This window comes from Leptodactylus fuscus, chromosome 6, assembly GCF_031893055.1.
Source record: "Leptodactylus fuscus isolate aLepFus1 chromosome 6, aLepFus1.hap2, whole genome shotgun sequence".
Lineage (NCBI taxonomy): Eukaryota > Metazoa > Chordata > Amphibia > Anura > Leptodactylidae > Leptodactylus > Leptodactylus fuscus.
Genome location: NC_134270.1, coordinates 139,277,950 through 139,300,005, shown reverse-complemented (window position 1 = coordinate 139,300,005; position 22,056 = coordinate 139,277,950). Strand labels below are relative to the sequence as shown.

At 42.7% G+C, this 22,056-nt stretch overlaps 1 protein-coding gene across 1 annotated transcript; it reads right to left on the bottom strand.

Annotated features, from left to right (window-relative positions):
• Positions 1-2,266: 2,266 nt before the first annotated feature.
• CYGB (cytoglobin) lies at positions 2,267-21,826 on the bottom strand. The gene is made up of 3 exons (XM_075277353.1): positions 21,431-21,826; positions 7,107-7,338; positions 2,267-3,492 (listed from the first exon to the last, which is right to left on the bottom strand). The coding sequence occupies exons 1-3, from the start codon at positions 21,571-21,573 to the stop codon at positions 3,328-3,330; spliced, it is 540 nt and encodes a 179-aa protein (XP_075133454.1). The 5' UTR covers positions 21,574-21,826; the 3' UTR covers positions 2,267-3,327.
• Positions 21,827-22,056: the final 230 nt, after the last annotated feature.

Here is a 22,056-nt window from a genome sequence, read left to right as displayed (position 1 = left end):
AGACATAATAAGCCTCTATGAAATGAATCCTTTCACAGCTGGAGATCCATGAGCTGCTTGCTATTTCCAGATATTGTATTGTCGGGTATGAGGCATTTATAAATATCGGCGGTGGAAGCAGATGTGTTGGCTGCTCCGAGGGTATACATTTTTGGTCTCATTTAGAGCGGTATTGGAAGGTGTTGTAAGCAGCACAGCAGCAATAATAAAATGCTGAGTTATGATAATGCATCTGTCAGTGGTCCAGAAACATGACAGCATGTAGTGTTGTGCCCTATAAATATCTGCCACTTTATAAATAACCCTATAAATGTCCATGCCGCCTGTCAATTATAATGCAGTTTCCCTTAGACGTATAGACGTGATTGAGGGTTTGCCGGCTTGTTCGGTGTGTGGGAGGTGATAAGGACGTGGTTTCCTCGGTTGTACACACATAGAGAGGGGTAGATGACTGACTGCAAGTAGCTACGCTGATATCGGTGGGCTGCCTATGTAATGCATGGAGGTGACAGGACCTGCTTGGCCGCTACAACATTTGGCTCATAGAGTCGGGTACTGAAAAACCGACTCCCCTCCAGGAGGCGCCCCTATCTGGTGGAGGGCAATAACTGGGGCGATTTGGGTCCGTAAACCATCCACAGGTTTTCATAAATCAGGGGTTTAGTGTCCCAAAGGTTATAATATAATCCATTGCTGCATTAAAAATAAAAAAGCTTTCTATTCACCTATTTGCTATACGCCTCATGCTGGCGCAGCTCTCCAGTGAAGCCAGAGAAATCCACCTCAGCTTCAGTGCGCATGCGCAGGACCTCGGGTGCATGCGCAATGAAACCAGGGTGTACAACTTCACTAAAAAACAGTGCAGCCCCAGAGATGAGTCCGATGAGTCTTACAAAGCTTTGTTATTTATAATACGATCACGAATTGCGTTATAACAGGGCTTTTTGGGACACTATACATCTTAGTCCATAAGGACCTGTGGGTGGTATAGTGCCCCAAATCGTCCTAATAGGTTGGTTTTGGGATTAAAGACCCACAAAGGGAAAAGCTAAAAAATGGATGCAGATGAGTTTTATGTTCCCCTTTAAAGGGATTCAATCATTTGAATCCCATTTTGTAATATTAACATGTAGGAATAGCCTTAAGAAAGTCTATTCTTCTCCTACCTTTAGAAGTTTTCTCTGTGCCGCCATTCCGGTAATATTCCCAGTTTTCTGCGGTATGAAAATGATTTTTCTCGCAGCAGAGGGGGCGTTCCCCAGCGCTCAAACGGTACTGGGGGCGTCCCCAATGCTGCTTGAGAAATCTCCAGCAACGGCCTCTGTCTTCTTCAGGATAACCTCTCCGCCACATGTTCTTGCGGCGCTGGTATGCAAAATCCTAGGCATGCGCAGTCTGCAACCATTTTCTTGTGGCCACAGTAAGTTGGTGTAAGTGGCCACAAGAAAATAGCCGCAGACAGGCACAGTCGGCAGATGGCAGAGCCGACTGCGCATGCCTAGGATTTTCCAAACCAGCGCCGGAAGAAGACGCGACAGAGAGGCATTCCTGAAGAAGACAGTCCGTCACTGGAGATTTTTCCAGCAACATTGGGGACGCCCCCAGTGCTGTTTGACCACTCAGGACTGCCCCCCAGTGCTGTGAGAAAGATCATTTGCATACCGAAGAAAAACGGGAATATCACCGGAATGGTGGCGCAGAGAAGACTTCTAAAGGTAGAAGAATAGTCTTTGTTAAGGCTATTCCTACATGTTAATATTAAAATATGGGAATCAAATGATTGAATCCCTTTAAATCTATATGGAAAATTCTGCCAATTCCGCAGATAAAATTAACAAGCTGATTTTTAGAAATTTGTGCATTTTTGAAAACAGCTTTTCCACGACTTTTTTTTGTCCTTTGAATTTCAACAACACGGGACCTTAGCCTTCAGCAAACTTCTGACCAATAAACCCATTAATGGCCATATCAACAGGGCAGAGCTTCAGACTCAAAAAGGATATAATCTCAAAAAAAAATTACCCGGACTTGAACTAATATGGGTTAGAGTTAGGAGCAGACTATATAGCCTAGGTCAATGTCCGGCTGTGGACCCATCTATCTATGGTTACCTACCTGGTGGGGACGCTAAATACTACTGCGCTTTAAGGGCACCAAGGAGGTCATACTGAAACTTGGCAAAAGGGTTCAAACCATATCACTTGGTAAAGTATTAAATAAGACACAAGATCCAACAACGGAAGTCATTTACATAGAGGCCAACTCCTTTATAGATCCAATAGTATGTTTTTATTTCTATATCACAGTAAAACAGAACATTATATATATGGACAGACACATTTTGACACGATTTGTCACAGGTCAGCTGCGTATACATCTCTATTTCACAATTTCACTCCCACACCACCATCCAAAACATTCTGCCATAAATTCTTTAGTTGTGGCTTATGGGCCTACTTACTGACATTGGGTGATAGCATTTCCCATACTGCAATGTTAAGCTGATGCTGCCTCTTTATAATGCGATAATTTATCCCATACAAATCTATATCTCCCTGTACATTTGGTCCCATAAAGAATCTTTAATAACTGAAAATAAATCAAAACGGCTGGTGGATAATTACTGAAATATATATATATATATATATATATATATATATATATATATATATATTTGTCTCATGAAGCCACTTGATCGAATGAAAACCAGCCAAGCGAGATTATGAGAAAAGAAGAGTAATTGCCATATACAAGTGCATGCCAAGCAAAACGGTGGGATTTAGAGTGGGGTCGTAGCCGAGTCGTGAAGTCATGTTAACTCCTTCATGTCTAGGGGCCCCATTTATGAGCTACGGATCTCTTAAGAACCATCTGTTTCTCATGCCTTATAGAACATAGAACGCATGGAAAATTTGGGACAGAGAATAACAAGGCAAGGACAATCTCAAAATAGCCAGGCTTACAATGCTAGATATTTCCACTGGTAGAATGTTACCCTAATGATGTACATCATGAAACATTAGATCCTCGGAATGATATGTCTCTGCTCCCTCCCTCGGAGATTGACCCTGTTCTTTTGTCATTTGTTCTGTCGTATAAACTGTATTTGCTTGTGGCTAGGTCAAATCAACCATATCGCACTTTCCTGCCATATTAAAAAGCCCATCCCACCCTGTTTGTAGAGACCCTGTAGTTATTACCCCATGCCCACCCGCTTACCCAAGCCTATTCTCCCCACCACCACCCGTACTCCCCAGCTGTCCCAGAGATCTGAAACAGCTAGGATCTGAAGTCCTTGGCTTGGCTCTCTCTGGGAGATGGACGTGTTCACACTGAGTTACTGGGGTACTGTGTCCAGCCCACCTCCTTGTATGTTGCCAGTACATGACTCAATATGTGGCTCCGTAATTTGCTCCAGGCTAGCTGTACTTCAGGGGTGAAATCTTTGGCAAACGCTTCTGCAATGACCTCCAGTATCACCCCAGTCAGGATCTAGTGTAGAGAAGGAGAAGCTAATATTAGAGCGACATAACAATGCACCATTAAACCACCATATAACATAGACAGTATGTTCACAAATGCAAAGTCTGTGTCCAACCATATAATGAGACTCAGCACCAGGGGTGTAATTTGAGGGTGAGCAGAGAGTGCAGTAACACCTGCGCCCTTATGGGGCCCATACGCACTGACATAATTATAGGACACCGGGTACATAAACCTAGGCCAACATAGGTCACCTTCACAACACTTTCTCCTTTTTGATTTCTTTTGATAGTTGGCAGTCTGTGCATAGTAAATGTATTACCCCTGCCCTCTGGTGCACTGGAGTGAGACAGGGGAGGATTTATGATACACAAGAATAAACCTTTGATGCCATAAGAAGCAGTAGGTAGGCAAGGATGAATTCTGTGGTGGTACAACAGGGGCACAATTATTATGTGGGGGGCAGTGATAGAAGATTGGAAAGATAGGAAGCTTTTGTGTACAGATATGTTGTGGCAAAGTCTTCATGGTGGTCTGGGCCCATATAGAGAAGGAAATGGAATTAAAAAATGCTGCTAAAATGTCTAGTCATAAGGACATGTTGCCCAGGAGGACTCAAGCTGAGCCTTTGGACCAGGGCTCATAATCCTTTACATTCGATACCCTTGCTTGGCACCATTACATGACATGATATGAAGTTTCTCGGCAGCTTGTTTGTGTAGCTTATGACATTATTTTAACCTATTTGTCCTCAGGATTAGCTAATCCTATCAGGAGGATTGGATTTATTATGCTGTATTTTTAATAAACCCCCTTGAAATGTAGTTAAGATAATAAAGCACAGATCAGATTCAGAGACGGACAGGAAGGCTGTAACAAGTCCAAACCTGGCAGGAAATAACTTTAGCGATGTCAGTTCTGTGCTGAAAGACATATACCAGGAACCGGGATGGTAATTGGCATTTCCTTTAACTGCAGAATTAAGAGGTGAATCCATGCAGCGTCATTATACGGATCATATCCAGAAGATACTTGGCGGCTAAATTGTTCAGTCTAATATAAAAATATAAAAATCAAGGCAAATATACCTATGTTATAGCATAGTGCTGCCTATCAGTGACTTGCAGGTAGCACCCTAGCTGTTGGCCCTTGGAAATAATCTTAAAGACGAAACTCCAATACAAGTTTTATAATAGTGCCCCTACCTACCTTGTGCCATTTGGAATAGTGGTATATTTTATGTGGCAAAGGGACCTAGCCCCCTCAAATTCCACTGAGTAGTAGCAACTGCTATTGCTGCACCCCCTATAGCTACACTGTACCTGTATACCCTTAAAGGGAGTCTAGTACTGCCCCCATCTACTTTAAAACGCTCCCATAGTGCTGAAGATGATGTTAGTAGAATAAAAACTATACCTTTCTTATGTTTCAGAGCCCCAGGGATGCATAGAAAAGGCACATTTATTTTTTATTCAAATAAGGATCTTGGAGCATAGGGGGACTTTCCTTCTATTACTGAGCACTGCTCCATCATCACTAAACACTCCCATCCTGGACTCAGCTCCTCCCCCTGAACAGTGGGCACTGATCCTTATTTGAATAAAGAATAAAAGTGGTTTTTCTCTGCATTCCTGGGGCTCTGAAATATAAGAAAGGTATTGTTTTTATTCTGCATCTAAAGTAGCTGGGGGGCAGTGATAGACTCCCTTTAAAGTAACCCTCTTGAGAGAAGCTCACAAATGGTTTATAAGACAATATTTATACGTGGTATCTGTTATATATGTTTTTAGATCTTACCTCTTTGCCACTTTTTAGCTCAGCTCCATTATAGCAGAGCTGTTACTACATTTTAGATACAGTGCCTACAGGGAGGCTGTGGTAGTCTGAGACACCCCCCCCCCCCCTGCCTCATTAATGGCTCAGACTACCTTAGACTCCACACTGTAGATAAACTGTAATAATAGATACTTATAGCAGCTACACCAAACTAAAACCATACTGCCGATTGTTCTAATTAGAAATTTTCTTACTTAGGCCATCATGTCTTAACAGCCATTTGATAGACATACAACATGGATTTCCCATGGTTTGGTCAAGCTGTGTAAAGTATTAACCAACTACTCCACATTAGTAACAAGTCCCTATATATGTGACAGTTCTCTATCTTCTTCTCATTGGTGGTTTAGTAATAAGTATATTATACTCATTGGTGTGATATCATCCCTCTTTGTACTGACCTCCAGGTGGGTCTGCGATGGGCCTGTGTTTATACACAGAAGCAAATCAGAGGAGGCAGAGCTTAAGAGGGAAGGAAAGAGCAGCAGCCTGAACCAATGATAAGACAGGGGGCGTGTCTCAGACTACCTGAGACTCCCTATAGGCCCTGTAGCTACACTATAGTCACAGATCACCGCACAGCTTTAATAAAATTGATCTGTAAACCAGTCAAGCAGCAAGAACTGAAAAGCCAAATAGCAAATATTATCTATAGTTTCTGAGATTTAAAGGGCATTTCCATCTAAAATAAAAAATCACCAGTAAACACCATACACATCTCTGTGAACTCTGTGAAATGATCATGACAGTTGTGTGACCTTTACAACTTCCACCGGAGTTCTCAACCTAGTATTGACAGGAAAAATAGTGACACGTCTGGCGCTTTACTTTCCATGAAATATCACAGAATCTACGAAGGGGGTTCTGAATGGAGTCTCGGCCACAGGTGTGAATAGATCCTTAATAAAATATGTAAGTTAGGATCTGATAAAGCTTGGAGACAACCGTTGTGGGGGCTGTAATGTTATAGCTGCATACCTTCAGGCCTTGGCTACCCGGAATTTGGCCCCCTTAAAGGAATACACCTAAGAAACCCTGCAGATAGATAGGTCAGGGTCACCTAAATCACACGGTATTTTTACCTTGTGAATCGCTACCTCTGTTGTAGACATATTTCTAGTTTTATCAATATGCATATGAGCTCTTTGGAGCAACCAGGGTGTTGACATAGCTCCAAACAGCTTATTTGTACATTGACCAAAGCAGCAACGTAGGCACCAGCAAACAAGGGGAAAACACCATTTGATTCAGGTGATCCTAACCTATCTATTTGCTGGGCTGGGGGTCACATACTGGGTCCTGGGGATAGTCTGCCTTCAGAGCTAATGGGACTGGCTGCACTGTTGGGGGGCCAGAGCAGCAAGTATATACTCACTAACGTATATGTTACTGTTTGCAATTACTTGCCAACAAAGGGGGAAAAAATTCCTGGTGTGACCATGGGGCCACATTCCCTTTTGGGATACCAGAGACCCCTTTTTGTCACCTTACATATAAACTGTAAGCTAGTCTGGCAGATGCTGGAGACTTGTTTGCTCTTAAGGAAAGTCACCCCTTTTTTTGGGAACCTTCCAAGATGCTCCTGGAAGAGTTGGCAAGTACATGTTTACAATCTGTTCTGATCCTCCGTTATACTGTGTTATACTCCATTCACATCAAAAGCTGCACCAAGGGTGGGAAATTCAGCTTAGGGTGTGAGTGGAGAAAAGAATAAAATGTAAGAACACAAATGAAGTGAAGAAATAAGTAAAGCTACATTTTATATGGCAGAAGTTTAGGGTACCCACCTTAAAGAATACCGGGTCCACCTTATGTTTCACTGCATGACTTTTCCCCACAATAGCCAGGACTGTGGCCACTTTTTCTGGATCCCCAAGGTTTTCAACCACGCTGTTGATAGCTCCCATTACCCTCCGGCCGTGCTTGCGCAGCTGAGCACTGCGCTCCATCTCAAGAGGGTCCTCCATGTCCTTAAACTGGCTAAAGTACTGCTTGGCAGATGGGAAGTTGACAAAGAACCTTTTATTTTGGAGGTAGATAGACAAGAAAAAAAGAGAAATCGGACATTAGTGCAAAATAATAAAGTGCAGAAATCTAAACCTGCCAAAGCAAACAACTAGCAGGCACCGGGAATTGGCAGGATGTGTACTTGTATAATGAGCCAGTCTATGGGGTCCGTGTGGTTTCTTAGCTAAACGCTTTTTAATGCATATAGGCTTCCATTCAGGAGGTCCCCAAGCAGACTCCCCAAACAGAATACCGAACGCAGAAAGTCTGTAAGACTGATGGAATAGTTCAGCATCGTACCCCTGTCACCATCGGCCCCATAAAGAATGAATGGAGTAGTAGTGCTCATGTGTGACCACTCTATGTGTGACCACTGTTCCATTCCAATTTGACACGTAATTCGGACATGCAGCGATCATCCATTTACCTCCTGAGTAATGTTTTTTTTTTTTGTGAGCCAACCCCTTTAATACATTTTCTAATATTTTTACTAATATCTTGCATCAATAAAAAGTAACATATCAATATTTCTTTTATTTATTGAAACCAGTCGCCAAAATCCAGCACTTTTTTCTGATCTGCTTTTGTTTTCTGACTTTAAGTTATTTTATTCTATTTTCTAGGGGTGGCCATCTTGCTTGAGCTTTTCCTTTGGTCTGTTTTCAGAATTTAGTGATATGCTTTACAGAGCTATCAGACTGGAGCCGACTCATTGAGGTCTATGGGAGAGTTTTCTAGACATGCTCGCTCTGTACTGGGGGGGAAGTAGATAAGCTATGACATTATCAATTGTTAGGAATGGATGCAATGATCGGTCAGTGGTTTTATTTTCTATTGCAATACTGTCTGTGCTGTAAATGGTGTCAATGCTGCAAAGAAAATTTGGAAAGTGTATGTCTATTTTTAGGCTTAGAGGAAGGAGTGAAAATTGCAGGATTTAGTACTTTATTTAAAATAAAACTTTAACACAATGTTTAAAAAATCAACAAAATTCTTAAGAATTATGTTTAGAAGTGCCACATATGGTGGCAGTGTATACCTCTACAACTTTTCTAGACAAAGGTGGTGGAGGTAATATTTAAGTTCATGGATGTCCAATCAACAATGACCCCCGTGACTCTGTTGCTCTCTATGCTCCCAGGCCGTCTTCCTCCCTCGCTCTTTCTTACCTGTCTATCCAGTTATGGTAAGTTGGACGTTGCTTGGACCTACAAGACTGCATTCGTGATAAGCTTATTAGGGTCCATTCACTTGGAGGAAAATGGTGAGGAATTTGGTGTGGAATTTCAGCACTGAAAAAAGCCTCCCATTGACTTCAATGGGTTCCTTTTTCTGCTAGCAGAAGTCAATGGGAGACTTATTTTTCAGCTCTGAAATTCCAAACCAAATTCCTCACCATTTTCCTCTGTTAGGGCTAGTTCACATGTAAAAATTGCCTGGCTTATTTTGGTCTCGAAAAAAACGCTTCCTAATTAGGAAGCGGTTTTTTGACTTTGAGGTGTTTTTTGGAGCATTTTTTGGTAAAAATTGCTTCAGAAAACGTCAGGCGGTTTTCCCCTCCCCTAAAGTGAATTGACTGTAAAAAAAAAAAACGCTAGGCGTTTTCGGTCGCCTTTTTTTTTTGCAAAGAAAAACTCTAGGCGTTTTTGGCCTCCCATTCACTTCTATTGCTTTCCTCAGGCGAAATCCGCCTGAAGAAAGGTCATGTTGCTTCTTTTTTCTGCTAGCAGAAAAAAAATTCTAGCGGAAAAAAAAAGCTAGCAGTCTCCATAGACCACCATTGTATGGAGGCAGATTTTGAGGCGAAATCTGCTGTCAAAATATACCTCATTGCCCTCGTGTGAACTAGCCCTAAGGAAGCCATTGAAGTCAATGGGAGGCTTTTTTTTCAGCGCTGAAATTCCACACCAAATTCCTCCGTGTGAATGGACCCTTTTAGTTTATGGTGTATTTTACCTTCTACCATGCAAAACCTTACTGCGTCAAGTTCATATTTTGTCTTTTTTTCCCCCTTCCCACTTTTTATCTACCTTAAAAATCTTTTTTAAAAATTCCATAAAAACTTGATATAAGTATTAGGTCTTTTTCCCTTTAAATCTTCTTCTTTCCGTAAAAGCATTACTATCACAGCTTCCGCACCATTCTAAGTCATTATTACCAGATTTACAATACGTTCCGGTCCATTACTTGTGCTGGATTATAGTGATATGCCTGGAAATATTTCCCATTACATATTAAGATGCAAATGAGAAGATGTAAATGGCTGTGTTTTGGTGAAGTTACATTACGCCTCTATCCCATCGCTATGTGAATGTGTATCGAGGACGTTGAGTATTTCCACATGATCGCCCACAACTTTGTTTAGTGAATTCGCTTAAGCTGCCCACAGATATAAACGTTCCCGCCGTGGTGATAGTTTTCAGGAAAAAGCATTCAAGTTCTCATATTTACAAAAATGGAAAAATTTTCCATGGGGATAATCATTCCCATCATTCGCTTGCATTTCTACTATTATGTAAATTCTCGCTTGGTTGCTTGTTGCAATGCTTTTACTTTTATCGGATTACACATCAATCATTGCTTTATACACGCTACAGGGACAGACTGGTGGGACACAACGCCACAACGGAAACGCTATATAGCCAGAGCTATAATTTACATATATGTTGGCCTGAATCTCAAACCAACTCTCAATGCAGTTGCAGTGTGGGATAGAAGTAGTCTTAATATGATCATACACAGTAGATTTCGGGAGGATGTCCAATTGAGGATGGGATCCCCACCATCAATATAAACAATGAAACTGCCCGGTCAGGGTACAGTTGTGGCAGGAATTGGGCGTCTGTCCCTGGTGCTCTGTTATCCATCACTGGTGTCCTTTGGTCTTGTGCCATGTCCTCTTCGGTGAAGTCCTGAGCTCTACCAATCACAGGCCTCAGGGGTCACCAGGGAGGGATCAGTGACGTCACTCACATACATTACCAGTTCCTTACCAGTGACTATTGAGGGAACTGCTTTGTCTCAGTGGTCACGTTGGGTACAGGACTTCTGGCAACAAGAACATGGCATGAGACCAAATGGACACCAGCGGTAGACAACAGAGAACTGGGGACAGGTGCTTTTTTTTGGTTAATATTATACCACCCCCAACTTCCACTCAAGTTTGTCCAATTTCTGGACAATCCCTTAAAAAAAAAAGTCTTAGCTGATGAGTCTTGGTAAGTGGGCTGATGATGGGCCAAAAGTGGCTGAAACACTAGTAATTTGCATTGACAATTTCCACCACCAATCTGTTTTCAGCAGAATAATGCCTGCTCTTGGCCAAACAGCCATTCGCAGTATATACATATCAGATTTAGTTGCCTGAAGAAATCTAATGTGTATAGATGGCTTTAGACAATCCTCTACACACTACACAAGAGTAATTCCAAGCTCCTTGGCCTAAGTGCAACATTTGTAATGGGGCCCTCACCTACCTTGTGCCATTTAGAATAACGGTATATGTTACGTGACAGAAGCATCTTTAGCGCCCCCTAAAGGTTCAGGCCCCAATAGTGACAGCTACCTCTGCAGCGCCTATAGCTACACCCATCCTCAACACACTATAGAGTCTAGTGACAGTCTACAGTCTGGTGACAGTCACCAGACTGTCACCATATTGTGATGTGATGTCTGGTAGAGGACCTATGGGGTGTAGATACCTATACGGTCTCCATAGAACAAAGTAGACATGGGGATATTTATTAAGGCCGGCTTTTCTATCTTGATAACCCATGGCCCAGCAGAGCAGGCCTCGTCATCAGTTGGATCCATTAGCAGTCCATGTGCCAATACCGATATCTATACCAGCTCATAGCTGGCGTAGATTTCGGGCATAGTTAAAGACATAAAGCTGGTATGAGTAACAACTTTTTGGCGAGGGTGGCATTAAAATGTCACTTGCAACAATCACATCACAAAGTTTCCATAGGAGTATAATAAATCTGCCCCATGTAATTGCATATTGTAATGTTGTTATATGAGCTGTATAGTTGACCACTGACTGTAGGAGACAGACAGCAGTTTATTCCTCCCGTCATTCCCCATACTCATGTATGCTCAGCTCAGTATCGAGCATGGACTCCAAATTTGTCAGCCAGGATCGGTCACTAGACCTGAACCCCATTAATCATAGTTAGTTGTCAGCAGAGATCAGATGAGCTCACAGTTTTTGGAAGTAGATTAGTATGGAGGTATATGCTGCTCCAGTTCACGATGATGGAGTATTTTTAGTATATGGGGATCACAATGTACAGGGTGAAAGGTATCTGCACAGACCACGACACTTCACAATAGTTGAACTGACCATGTCAATGTGCTTCATAGTAATATTTATCACAAATAATGCTGGCCTTGGTCAAAATACACCTGGGAATCCTCTAGTATTTTTGGGTAAGGTGCAAATACTGTCATACCTAACCAATAAATAAGCCTGACTCTACAGAACTGTAGCACCAAGCTGTGCTGATAAAACATACCACATAATATAACGCCTACATAATATTACCAAGTATTAAACAAAAACATATCTCATATAGTGCCCAAATAACATGAATTTATACATTTTATGAGGTGAGGATGAGGAATGGAGACCCTGCCCATATTACAAACTAGCCCTGCACCTTTGACCAGCAAACTATGATAGTCTTATAATGATAAGGTAGAATGGGATGATAAAGGATACTATATGTGCCTAAATGGTTTGTCTCAAGAGCAAAACCCTTGCCCATATGGCCTCATTGGAAATAGCATTGTTATACAATACGTAGATCATATTAAGGATGTAAAACTAGACGTATGTCTTAGTCATAAATAGACTTTGCTGTCTACTTGTAATAGTTGTAGGACACATGGAAGTAGTTTGTTGTCCAAACAGAACATCTCCCAGCAAAGCAAGTCCATAAAGTTCAACCTTTCTAAGATCCCAATGTCTACTGTCACGGAGCCAGAAGACAAACCATCAACATGAAAGCTGTTTCCAACTGGCCACAGGGTGGGAAGAATTCTTATGTGACTATTAGACATTGCTTTAAAGACACATACTATTATATTGAACATATAAAGTGAGACTAAAACACATACAAAGTGAAATAAGTAATTGTTAAAATGGGAAATATCCCACCATGGCATTAACCCATATACAAGGGTGTAGGGCTGAAGGAGAGATGGGTCCAGCCCTGGTTGGTCTCTTGCCCTTTGCAAAAATTTGGGTAAGAAATCTTTCACTAAAGAAATTCCAATATTTGGAAACATAGGGGTGTGGAATTAGTCCAAGGGTTGTGAATAATAAAAAACACATTGAGGGGAAGGGGATTCAGTAAGGGCTTTGCAGCAGGTGAGAGAAGTGTTAGGAGTCTAGTGAGGGAGAAGCTCATGCAATCTGACAGATTTACCGTATTTTGCCAAAATTTGGTAAAATTGATATCTACCCCAGCTCATTTCAGTTTGTGCAACAAGGACAGTCAAAGATACACCAATATCAAGAGACCTCCATATGACCCATCTTACCGCAGTGCACTTCAGGTTAAGGGTGAGGTCACACGTTGCAGAAAAGCTATGTTATCTGTTACAGATTTTGTTGCGGTTTTTGCAGCCAATGTCCAACTCTTACTTCTACTAAATCTACTCCTGGGATTGGCTCCAAAAATGCTGCAAAATATGCAACAAAAAATGCTTTGACCTGGTAGTAACAAGTTCTTCCCTAAACTTTTTGTTCGCATGTAAGCTACACTTTTTGAAAATTTACTGCATTTTTCTAAATATGTTTTGTCTTTCCCTTATGTCACTTTTTGGTTGGCGTTCTTTACACATTTTGTGCCCAAAAATGTTGCACCCCATTGATAAATCTGGCCCATTTTAGAAGTCTCCTTAGACTTACACTCTTTCCCGGACACTTTTGTAGCTGAGGCATAAAAAGTGTCTAAAATGCATAATAATAAATCTGAAGCAAGACATCTGGCCTTGTAAATCTGGCCCAAGGTATAATAAATCTGCTGCAACAAATCTGTCACAGTCTGATGGATAAATCTGCCCCCTATGTCCAAGAACAACAGTATGTAGTACCATAGAGTATAAGCTCTTCACAGGTCCACTTCATACCCCTTACGTAAAAGACTTAAGCGCTAATATAAAATATACACTTTTAGGCTGAGGCCCCATGTTGCGGAAACGCAACTTTCTTTGTTGCAGATTTAGTTGTGGTTTTTAACCGGTACCGAAGAGGGTACTGCAAAGAATGGACTTAAAGGGCGCCTGTGACTAGGTATGCGGCCATTAAGCCACCAGAATGTCTTTAAGGTTATCAATATTACATCAGGAGATGAGTTCTGGATTTATCGTCAGTAGACCTGGGTACATGTACATTACTCCATTAAAGTGGAAGACAATACACCTCGCTTCTGGACCCTGTCTAGTGACAGGTCCCCTTTAATATTATTCTTACTTTATATTTCGATACTCTTCATTTATATCTCCCCATTCAAGCAGCCACTTCATTGTATGCAGGATACCAGATTAAACAAAAGTGGTTCCCCCTCTTGGGGTTAATCGGTACCTCATCACCCACTCCAGAGAAATTGGGCCCAGTACTAGTTCAACATTTACTCTTAAAGGGGATCTATCACTAGATCCCAGTATATCAACACAGTCCGCAGGTAGATAGACAAGAATCACCTGTTTGCCCGTTTGCAAATGAGAGTGTTCCTGTTTACGTCTTTGGAGCAATGATATTTCCCTCGTTGCTCCAAAGACAAAAACAGCAAATGCTTAGTAATGGAGTCACCAATTCACAAGGGTGAAAACACCACTCGATTCAGTCGCCCCTAACCTATCTATCTGCAGGTATCCAGTTGGATATGCCCGATGCTTTTCAGGGTAGATGTCACGAATATGGTGAATTGTGAGGCCACAACCCTTACTGGTGTTGCCCCTCCCCTTTTGGGATGACACACATCTTTTTGAGCATCCCTTTTTGGTCACATGGATATGTAAATGTGCTGGTCACTCCACTTTTTGTGACAAGGCTGACAAGGTTGGCCTATGACATGCCAAAGAGCCCTGTAGATGTGGGAATATTCCAAGATTTTCTCACTCTTCTGGGGTCCGGGACGTCACCTCTTTGTTTGGGAACATCCCAGATGAGTTCAGGGTATTAGCAAGTATGTCTATAGTGCCAATGAATGGAAGCAGTAGCCTGAACGTCATGGTCACCAGCAAGAACCTACAAGAGTAAAGTCAGAAGGCTGACATCCCTCACCCCTATACTGATGCAAGTGAGGACAAGTGTGCATGTGTTTTCAGTGTGTAGAGAGTAGGATCCCGCTGCTGGACACCCGAGGCCTATCTTTTTTGAGAACAAAACTATTAGACACTGACATACAACATGCTGGCTTCTTCTTTAAGGGAATCTGGACATTCCCGTATACAAAACAATTGGCCAGTCCTGTCGACATCTGTAGGTTCCACCTACTTTGCTGTAATGTGTCTGGGGCTTTAAGCATGTCAAGACAATACTACTATTCAGACCTGACAACATATCCAAAGTGAATGTCCATGAAAGGGTCATCTTTGCAAAATTCAGATTGGGTCCCTGATATGATGTTAGCATACCCCACTTCAGGCCTCCCTATTACAGAACAGATAGACCTGTTGATGTTTGCCTTCTTTTCAAACCCTTTGTAGGACAGAAAGGATGAGTGACCCTTGGTCCAGTTCCCCCACTCCTTTATTTGCTCATGTTCATTCGGTGCCTGTAAACAGGGAAGGCTTGGAGTGATCCACAGATGAGTAAGTGAAACTTCAGGTGGGCCCCTGAGCCAGGGTGGGCCCTTAGACCTCCATCCCCTGCATGTGTGGTGCACAATACAGCGCACTCTATGTACTATATGCAGGCAGGTAGACATACAGCATAACAACAAGCCTGGTGTGCGTCCATGTAAAAGTCACACGTTCAAGGCAGAGGCCTAAACTAGGCAGAAGGCTAGTACTGGGAGAAAAGTGTGCTGGTGCAGGTTTAAGAGTTTGCAAATGGAGGTCAAATAATATTTGCATGTAGACCTAAAATTAATGTTACTGGTAGGCCCCAGGCACCCCAGTCTGATGCTGGAACAGAATGAGCCCTGCCCATAATTTGTCCAACCTGAGACAGTGCACCCCATCCATGAGATCTATATTACACCTAGCTTGTGTGATCAATTGTAGGTGTGCACTCACTACTTGCACTATTGTGCACTGCCTTCCTGATCGGTCTATTCTTCTGCAGTGGTCATATATTACAGTATCACTGTCTCTGAACATCTAAGTACACCATCCCTGCTATCTGATCTTCGGGTGACGAAAAAAAGATTTGAAAGGAAGGGTTAACCATGTCCAAGGCCCGAGGGTCCTGGAATTCATTAAGTGCATGAATACCCCTAAGACTATAGGTTATATAAACACATTATATATTAATAGTGGCACACAGTGGCAGGGCCTGGCCCCTCACAGCCAGCATGTAATTTCAATGAGCAGATGCTAATTAACTATGTAATTATAACAGCCGCCCTCGGCTAATTCACAAATGGTCCAGGAGATGCCAAGGAAGCAGCAGGAGACAGATAGAGAAGAGGAGGAGAGAAGGGTCTGACGGAAAACAGAGTAGGAGGTAACAGGTAGTGAGAATGTGGAGGATGATACAGGTGATGAGAAGAGAGGGGATGACCAGTCTACGGGGGGCTTCCCTAAAACGCTTCTCCCACCTGCTCCTTCCCACCACTTGTATGACTATACATAGAGTAGACACCCATGACAATAAGGATGCATGTGTAGACAATGATGGAGGACGGTGTCTCTTCTCTGCTCCAGGCCCGCTGAACATGGCTCTTATGATATAGGTGTAGTACCGCTATCCCTTCTTGTGACCAGGGATGTACAGAAGATGATGCAGATGAGGATTAGAGCCTTACGTGTGGTAGTAATGGAATCAGAACTGACAACTTGACCTATTTCCTCACGTCTATAATGTTACGTTTCTCTCTCACCTAATTTCCAAGTGAATTGCAATGGAACCAGCTAAAGACTACGTATACAGGAGCATATATAGGGATATATATGTATATAGCTAATGGGGAATTCGCCATTATGACAGTAGTGTGGGATGAAGAACACCTGAGAGAATTCTCCTCTGTTTACAGTACTGAGACCATAGCGTCATGTAATACACTATAAAGCAAACATTGTACAAGGATGTCCATATGTACGTTATCAGGCTAAACCTAGTCATGGTATATTATAGACTGCCAAGCCCATATAGCACTTATTTATAGAATGGTGGGCTGTCTATAATGACTTATCTCTACCATCATTTTGACTATAGAAAACCTCTTTAATGAGGACTTTTCACCACCTCTGCCTACTCCAACTCTTTGTATCCTTCAATAGCTGCTGATTCTGGTGCAGTTGGAATTTTTTCTCTAGCCCCTGCCAATCCTGAGCAATCATTGATGTTAATTTCAGTACCATTACGCTTTCTACTGTCAAATGGGCGGTCCCTGACTTTCTGTTCCAGCCCAGGACCGCCCACCTGACAGTAGAGCGTATAATTATGCTGAAATAAACAGCACTGATTGCTTGGATACAGTGGGGGATAGAGAAAAAGTTCCAACTGCACCAGAATCAGTGGAAGAACATCTATAGAAGTATACAAAGAGTTGGAGTTGGTTCATGTGATAAAAGGGGTTTAAAGGGGAGCGGTCACCTCTCCTGACTTGTCTGTTTTAGTAAATACTTGTATTCCCCATGAAAAAAAATATTCTAGAACATTTTTCTTAACACTCTGTGTTGTCCTGATCCTCTGTTATTTCTCCTAGAAACTTATGTATCAGTGATCAAAGGGATTGGAACCATTTTCTTGTCAAGAGGGTGTGTCCCTATCTGATACCGCCACCACTGATTGGACAATGTCACACTCTGCAAGGACACGCCCCCAACTAGCAACAATTTATTCAAAAATTCCAGGAGAAATGGTGCAAAGCAGAGTTCTAAGACAAGGTGCTCCCGAATTGCTATACGGTGATTGCAAGTATTTACTTAGACATGTTGGGAAAGGTGACATGACTTTAAGAGAGGCGGTTTTAGATAACGCAAATCCCTGACAGCCATAACTCACCTCCACAACTGTTAATATGTCTGTATTTTACAATGTCACACCAGGGAGGTCAGGAGAAGTTTTACAATCTATCATTACTGCTGCGCTGAATACTAGCTGTCAAAGAATGTCCGTGGTTAACATTCCTGCTCCTGCTGGAGTAACATACTACCCACCCCCCCATCCCCATTTATACTACCCATCCTCATATATACTACCCATCCCCACATATACTACCCAGCCCTGTATATACCACCAACCCCATATGTACCATCCAACCCCATATATACTACTCACCCCCATATATAATACCCCCCCATTTATACTACCCAGTCCCCATTTATACTACCCATCCCCATATATACTACCCATCTCCATATATACTACTCACCCCCATATATAATACTCACCCCCATTTATACTACCCATCCCCATATATACTACCCATCCCCATATATTCTACTCACCCCCCATTTATACCACCCACCCCCATTTATACTACCCATCACCATATATACTATTCACCCCCATATAGTCTACCCACCCCCCCATTTATATTACCCACCCCTATTTATACTACTGACCCCTATATATACTACCCATTCCCATATATACTACGCACCCCCATATATACTACCCACCCCAATTTATTTATTTCCCATTGCCTATATACTGTATCAGCAGCATCTTCCACAGCACAGTACAGTGATAATCACTGTCCCCAATGGGGCTGACAACTTAATTTCCATATAACAAGCACACACTAGACTAGCACCAATGCCATAGAACGCCAATTATACTTTCATCATGTTGTGGGACTGTGAGAGGAAAAACAAGTACTGCAGGCTCCATGTAGACAGGTCTTCGGGTGGACCCACACCAGTGCCCCAGTGCTGCAAGGCAAAATTGCTAACCACTGAGCCGCCATGCTGCCCAAGACTTGCACACGTAGACCTTAATGGATTTTAAATCTATTACAACTTGGTCACAATGACAACTAGTAACCCTGATTATGGGATACACTACTGTATACATAGAGAGAGAGAAACCTGCCAGGTTATATCTGCTGCCCTCTTAGAGGACAGGGTATAACAGGGCGAGAACCTGAGCATTGTGGCATATTGGTTTACAAGGGGTGTACATAGGGGGGCAGTATCACAGTTACTCTCATTAGGAGGGTGGCAGTACAGCTCCCCTTTTCCTTCACTCTCTACTTCTGCTCTTCTCCTGGAGTCCTAATAGTACTGATTTCCAACATTGGGACTTCTAAAGTCCAGTGGTAGAGATCACAAAGAGGAGAGGAAAATTCAGCAGAATTGGGAAGGGAGAATGGGGTTCTTGTTGGTCATGCAGAAGTTACCACCAACCCCCCCCCTCAAAAAAACATTGATAGGCCAGTTATGATTCCTATGATTTAGAACAGGATTTCTGAGTGAACCTTGACATGACTCCTAGGAGAGACAGTAAGAGTCCTACTGGCCCCACCCACACAAAGTGATTGACAGGTCTTCCTGTATCAGTCAGCAATCAATCACTGAATGTGGGAGGGGTAACGAGTACGGTCTCTCCTATAAGTCAGGATTTACTCTGGTTTTATAGTCAGCATTCCTCTATATACCTATATATTACATAGCTTCTTTCCCTCCATCGTATCCTGCTCTCAGACATGGCAGCTAGCTGATTCACTTTAAGTCGTGTTCTATCATGTAAGACCTAGGGTTAGGGTTAGGGTTAACCCTAATCTTTATCCCATATCATGTTCTAGGGATTCAAACAACTCAGATATGTTTGTTCAGGTTCTTGTACCGAAGCTGAGTAGAGGGATAGTGGCTATGGTGGGTATATAGTCTACTTCCATCATCCATGATCCGTGTTAGACATCCGATGTGGGATACTGAACAGGACCATAGAGCTGAGCTTCCTAGAATGCTGTGAGTAGATATCGGTATTCGGAAGTTGTATACCGAGCTTAACTCTTCTCATGCCTGAGTTTACAGGTGGAGGATAAGCGTTAGGTGAAGTAGACAAGTGGGCACTGACATACATGGGGTGCACAAGATGAAGACAAATATTACATTGGAGGAGCTCATCGTAAATTACTATTTTGCTATGGTGAACACTATCTTTATACCTATCTCATGGCCTAAGGGAGACCATACAACTTCTTTCTGTATGTACTATTGAGACACAATGGTAGTTATGTCTGTCTATCCTTATGGGGTGATTCAGAAGACCCCAATCCCAGGTGTTATGACTTCCATAACAAATAAAGGCCTTCTCATTCTTCAGTTTTGTATTTCCTCCTTTTACATGCCTCTACTGCCCTACGAGCCCATACATGAGTACCTTCCATCATAGCCTTCCTTTCTGGTGCAGCCTAGGATAGGTTAAAATAGCGCCAAAATAATTGGATATGGCGCCTATTTATCAGCCCCATGGAGTGAGGACTGTGCTATCAGGAGACCATACTCCTCAAGACGTACATATGTTTGCAGGGCTTATGCCCTTTTTAGTGCCCCTAAAACTGTGAGCAAAAGTAGTGTTCCCAGAATCCTCCTTTCTGTGTTGGATGATGCCAAGCTTAGCACAGGGAATAGTAAAAAATAGAAAATTTAACATAAACACCAATCTCAGGGTTAGTTCCCTCAGGATACTGTGAGATCACCATCTCGGATCCCAAATCCTTCACCTACTTTACTCTTCAAATTAACCCCGTCTGCTTTCCCCAACTCTAATAGCGAGAAGGAGAAAGAAGAACTATGCTGAACAGGGTGAGTGATAGTGAACCCCTCAAAATTTATGGCAAAAAAGAGACCTTAGAACCTGTTTTTTTCATGAAGGTGAATATAGACCATTACAGACATCTTAATGTAATGTAATCTCAATTTGCTGTCCCGTAAATCTAATTTACCGTTTTCAGTAAGCAGCCATAATAGGCTGGGGAGAGGGTAATTGTAGGGTCTCCAATAGGATTACTGACAAATCTCGAAAAATGTCTACCCCTATTTCATCTTCGGTTTTATGAATCCAAAACCTCCAACCCCTAAAACTGGCCATACAGATTAGATGTATTGCTCGTTCAGCATACAGCTATTCCTCCTTCCCCTCCCATACACATGCACACTCAGTTTAGCCATGTATGCATGTGTTCTGCAGTAATATGCCACAACCTGACACTTCCAGAGAGTGCTTAACTCCGATAAGGTCTAAAGGATCGGGCATGCCAAAATCCAATAGCCTGCTCCATCTTTCTACCAACAATTGGATATGGGAAAGTGAGGACACCACTATATTTATTAGGTGGTTGGCTGGTCCCATTAAAAGCGTCAGGTTCAGTCAGACATAATGTGTTGTGTATGTCCAGGGTTAGGACCATGGTGGTATGGATATGTAATATGGCACCAGTAGACTGTTATAGGTCCATCCTGTACAGAGGTGTATGGAGATTTTTTTCTGATAGCTAATTTATCTATGCTCCAATACAGTTTGTTTTGAGAAGGTCTTTCTAGACACAACATACGGTGTCACACGCATGGCTCACGTGACATACGGTGACATACGCATGGATCTATGTCACCGTACAGGTCTTGGTCATGGATCCTGACTTAGTAGCGCCTCTTATACACTGCACTTTTATAAGCTTCTGACTTTTGGTTTAGTGCTCCTTTAAAGAAGCGTACCCGTGTAGTGGGGAAGCCCTTGTCAGTGTGCACCTAGCACTGTGTGTGACACTAGCAGGCTGAGCATGCCCCTTGCACTGTGCATGTGTTACCAACAGACTGTGCACAGGTCTTCTCCCCTGGCAGAGGGTCCTGGTGACACATGGAGGGATCTCCCTCTCCTACGTGAATTCTGCTGACACTGAGTGATTTCCAAGTCAACACCACACAGAGAAATCCCATGTCCTTGTGCCTATGTAATAGTCGTGCATTATGACATTACCTTATCAATATAGAGACCCCAACGTCCTCACAGTTGCCATACAAGCGTGCCCAGTTCTCCTTGATGATGTCCCTCTCGCTCTCCGTTATCTCCTCCGGTCTCTCCCATCGCTCCGTCTCATTCTCCTCTTGGACTTTCTCCATGGACCCGTCAGGATGAAATCACACACAGCCCCAGGCAGGAATCAGAGCCCCCTGCAGAGATCAGGATGTATGAGGGGAGGGGATGATGTGGGTTGTCTATTCCGAGAGCTGTCTAATTGTCAGCCCTCTGAGCTCTGTCCATTGCTGCTGTGTGTATGTGTGTGAGAGAATCTCAGCCCAGAAATAAACTGATCAAAAGTAAGATATTTCAAGGCATTGTCAGAATGCTGAGGCAGGGAGCAAATCTCCTGTCCCTCCTCTTCCCCCTCCTCTTCGCTCCTTCTCTCGCTTTCAATCCCAGCCTTCTTCCCTCCCCTTTTCACCTTCTTCTGTTTCTTAACTCTTTCTTCCTGCCCTTTTTTCGCCTTGTCCTATGTGCCCGCACCTCTACCATCCTCTTATTTTCTTATCCTTGATACCTTGTCCTATTCCTAGCTCAGTCTTCTGTTTTACCTGCTCGATGCACCTTCAGCTATTGCCCTC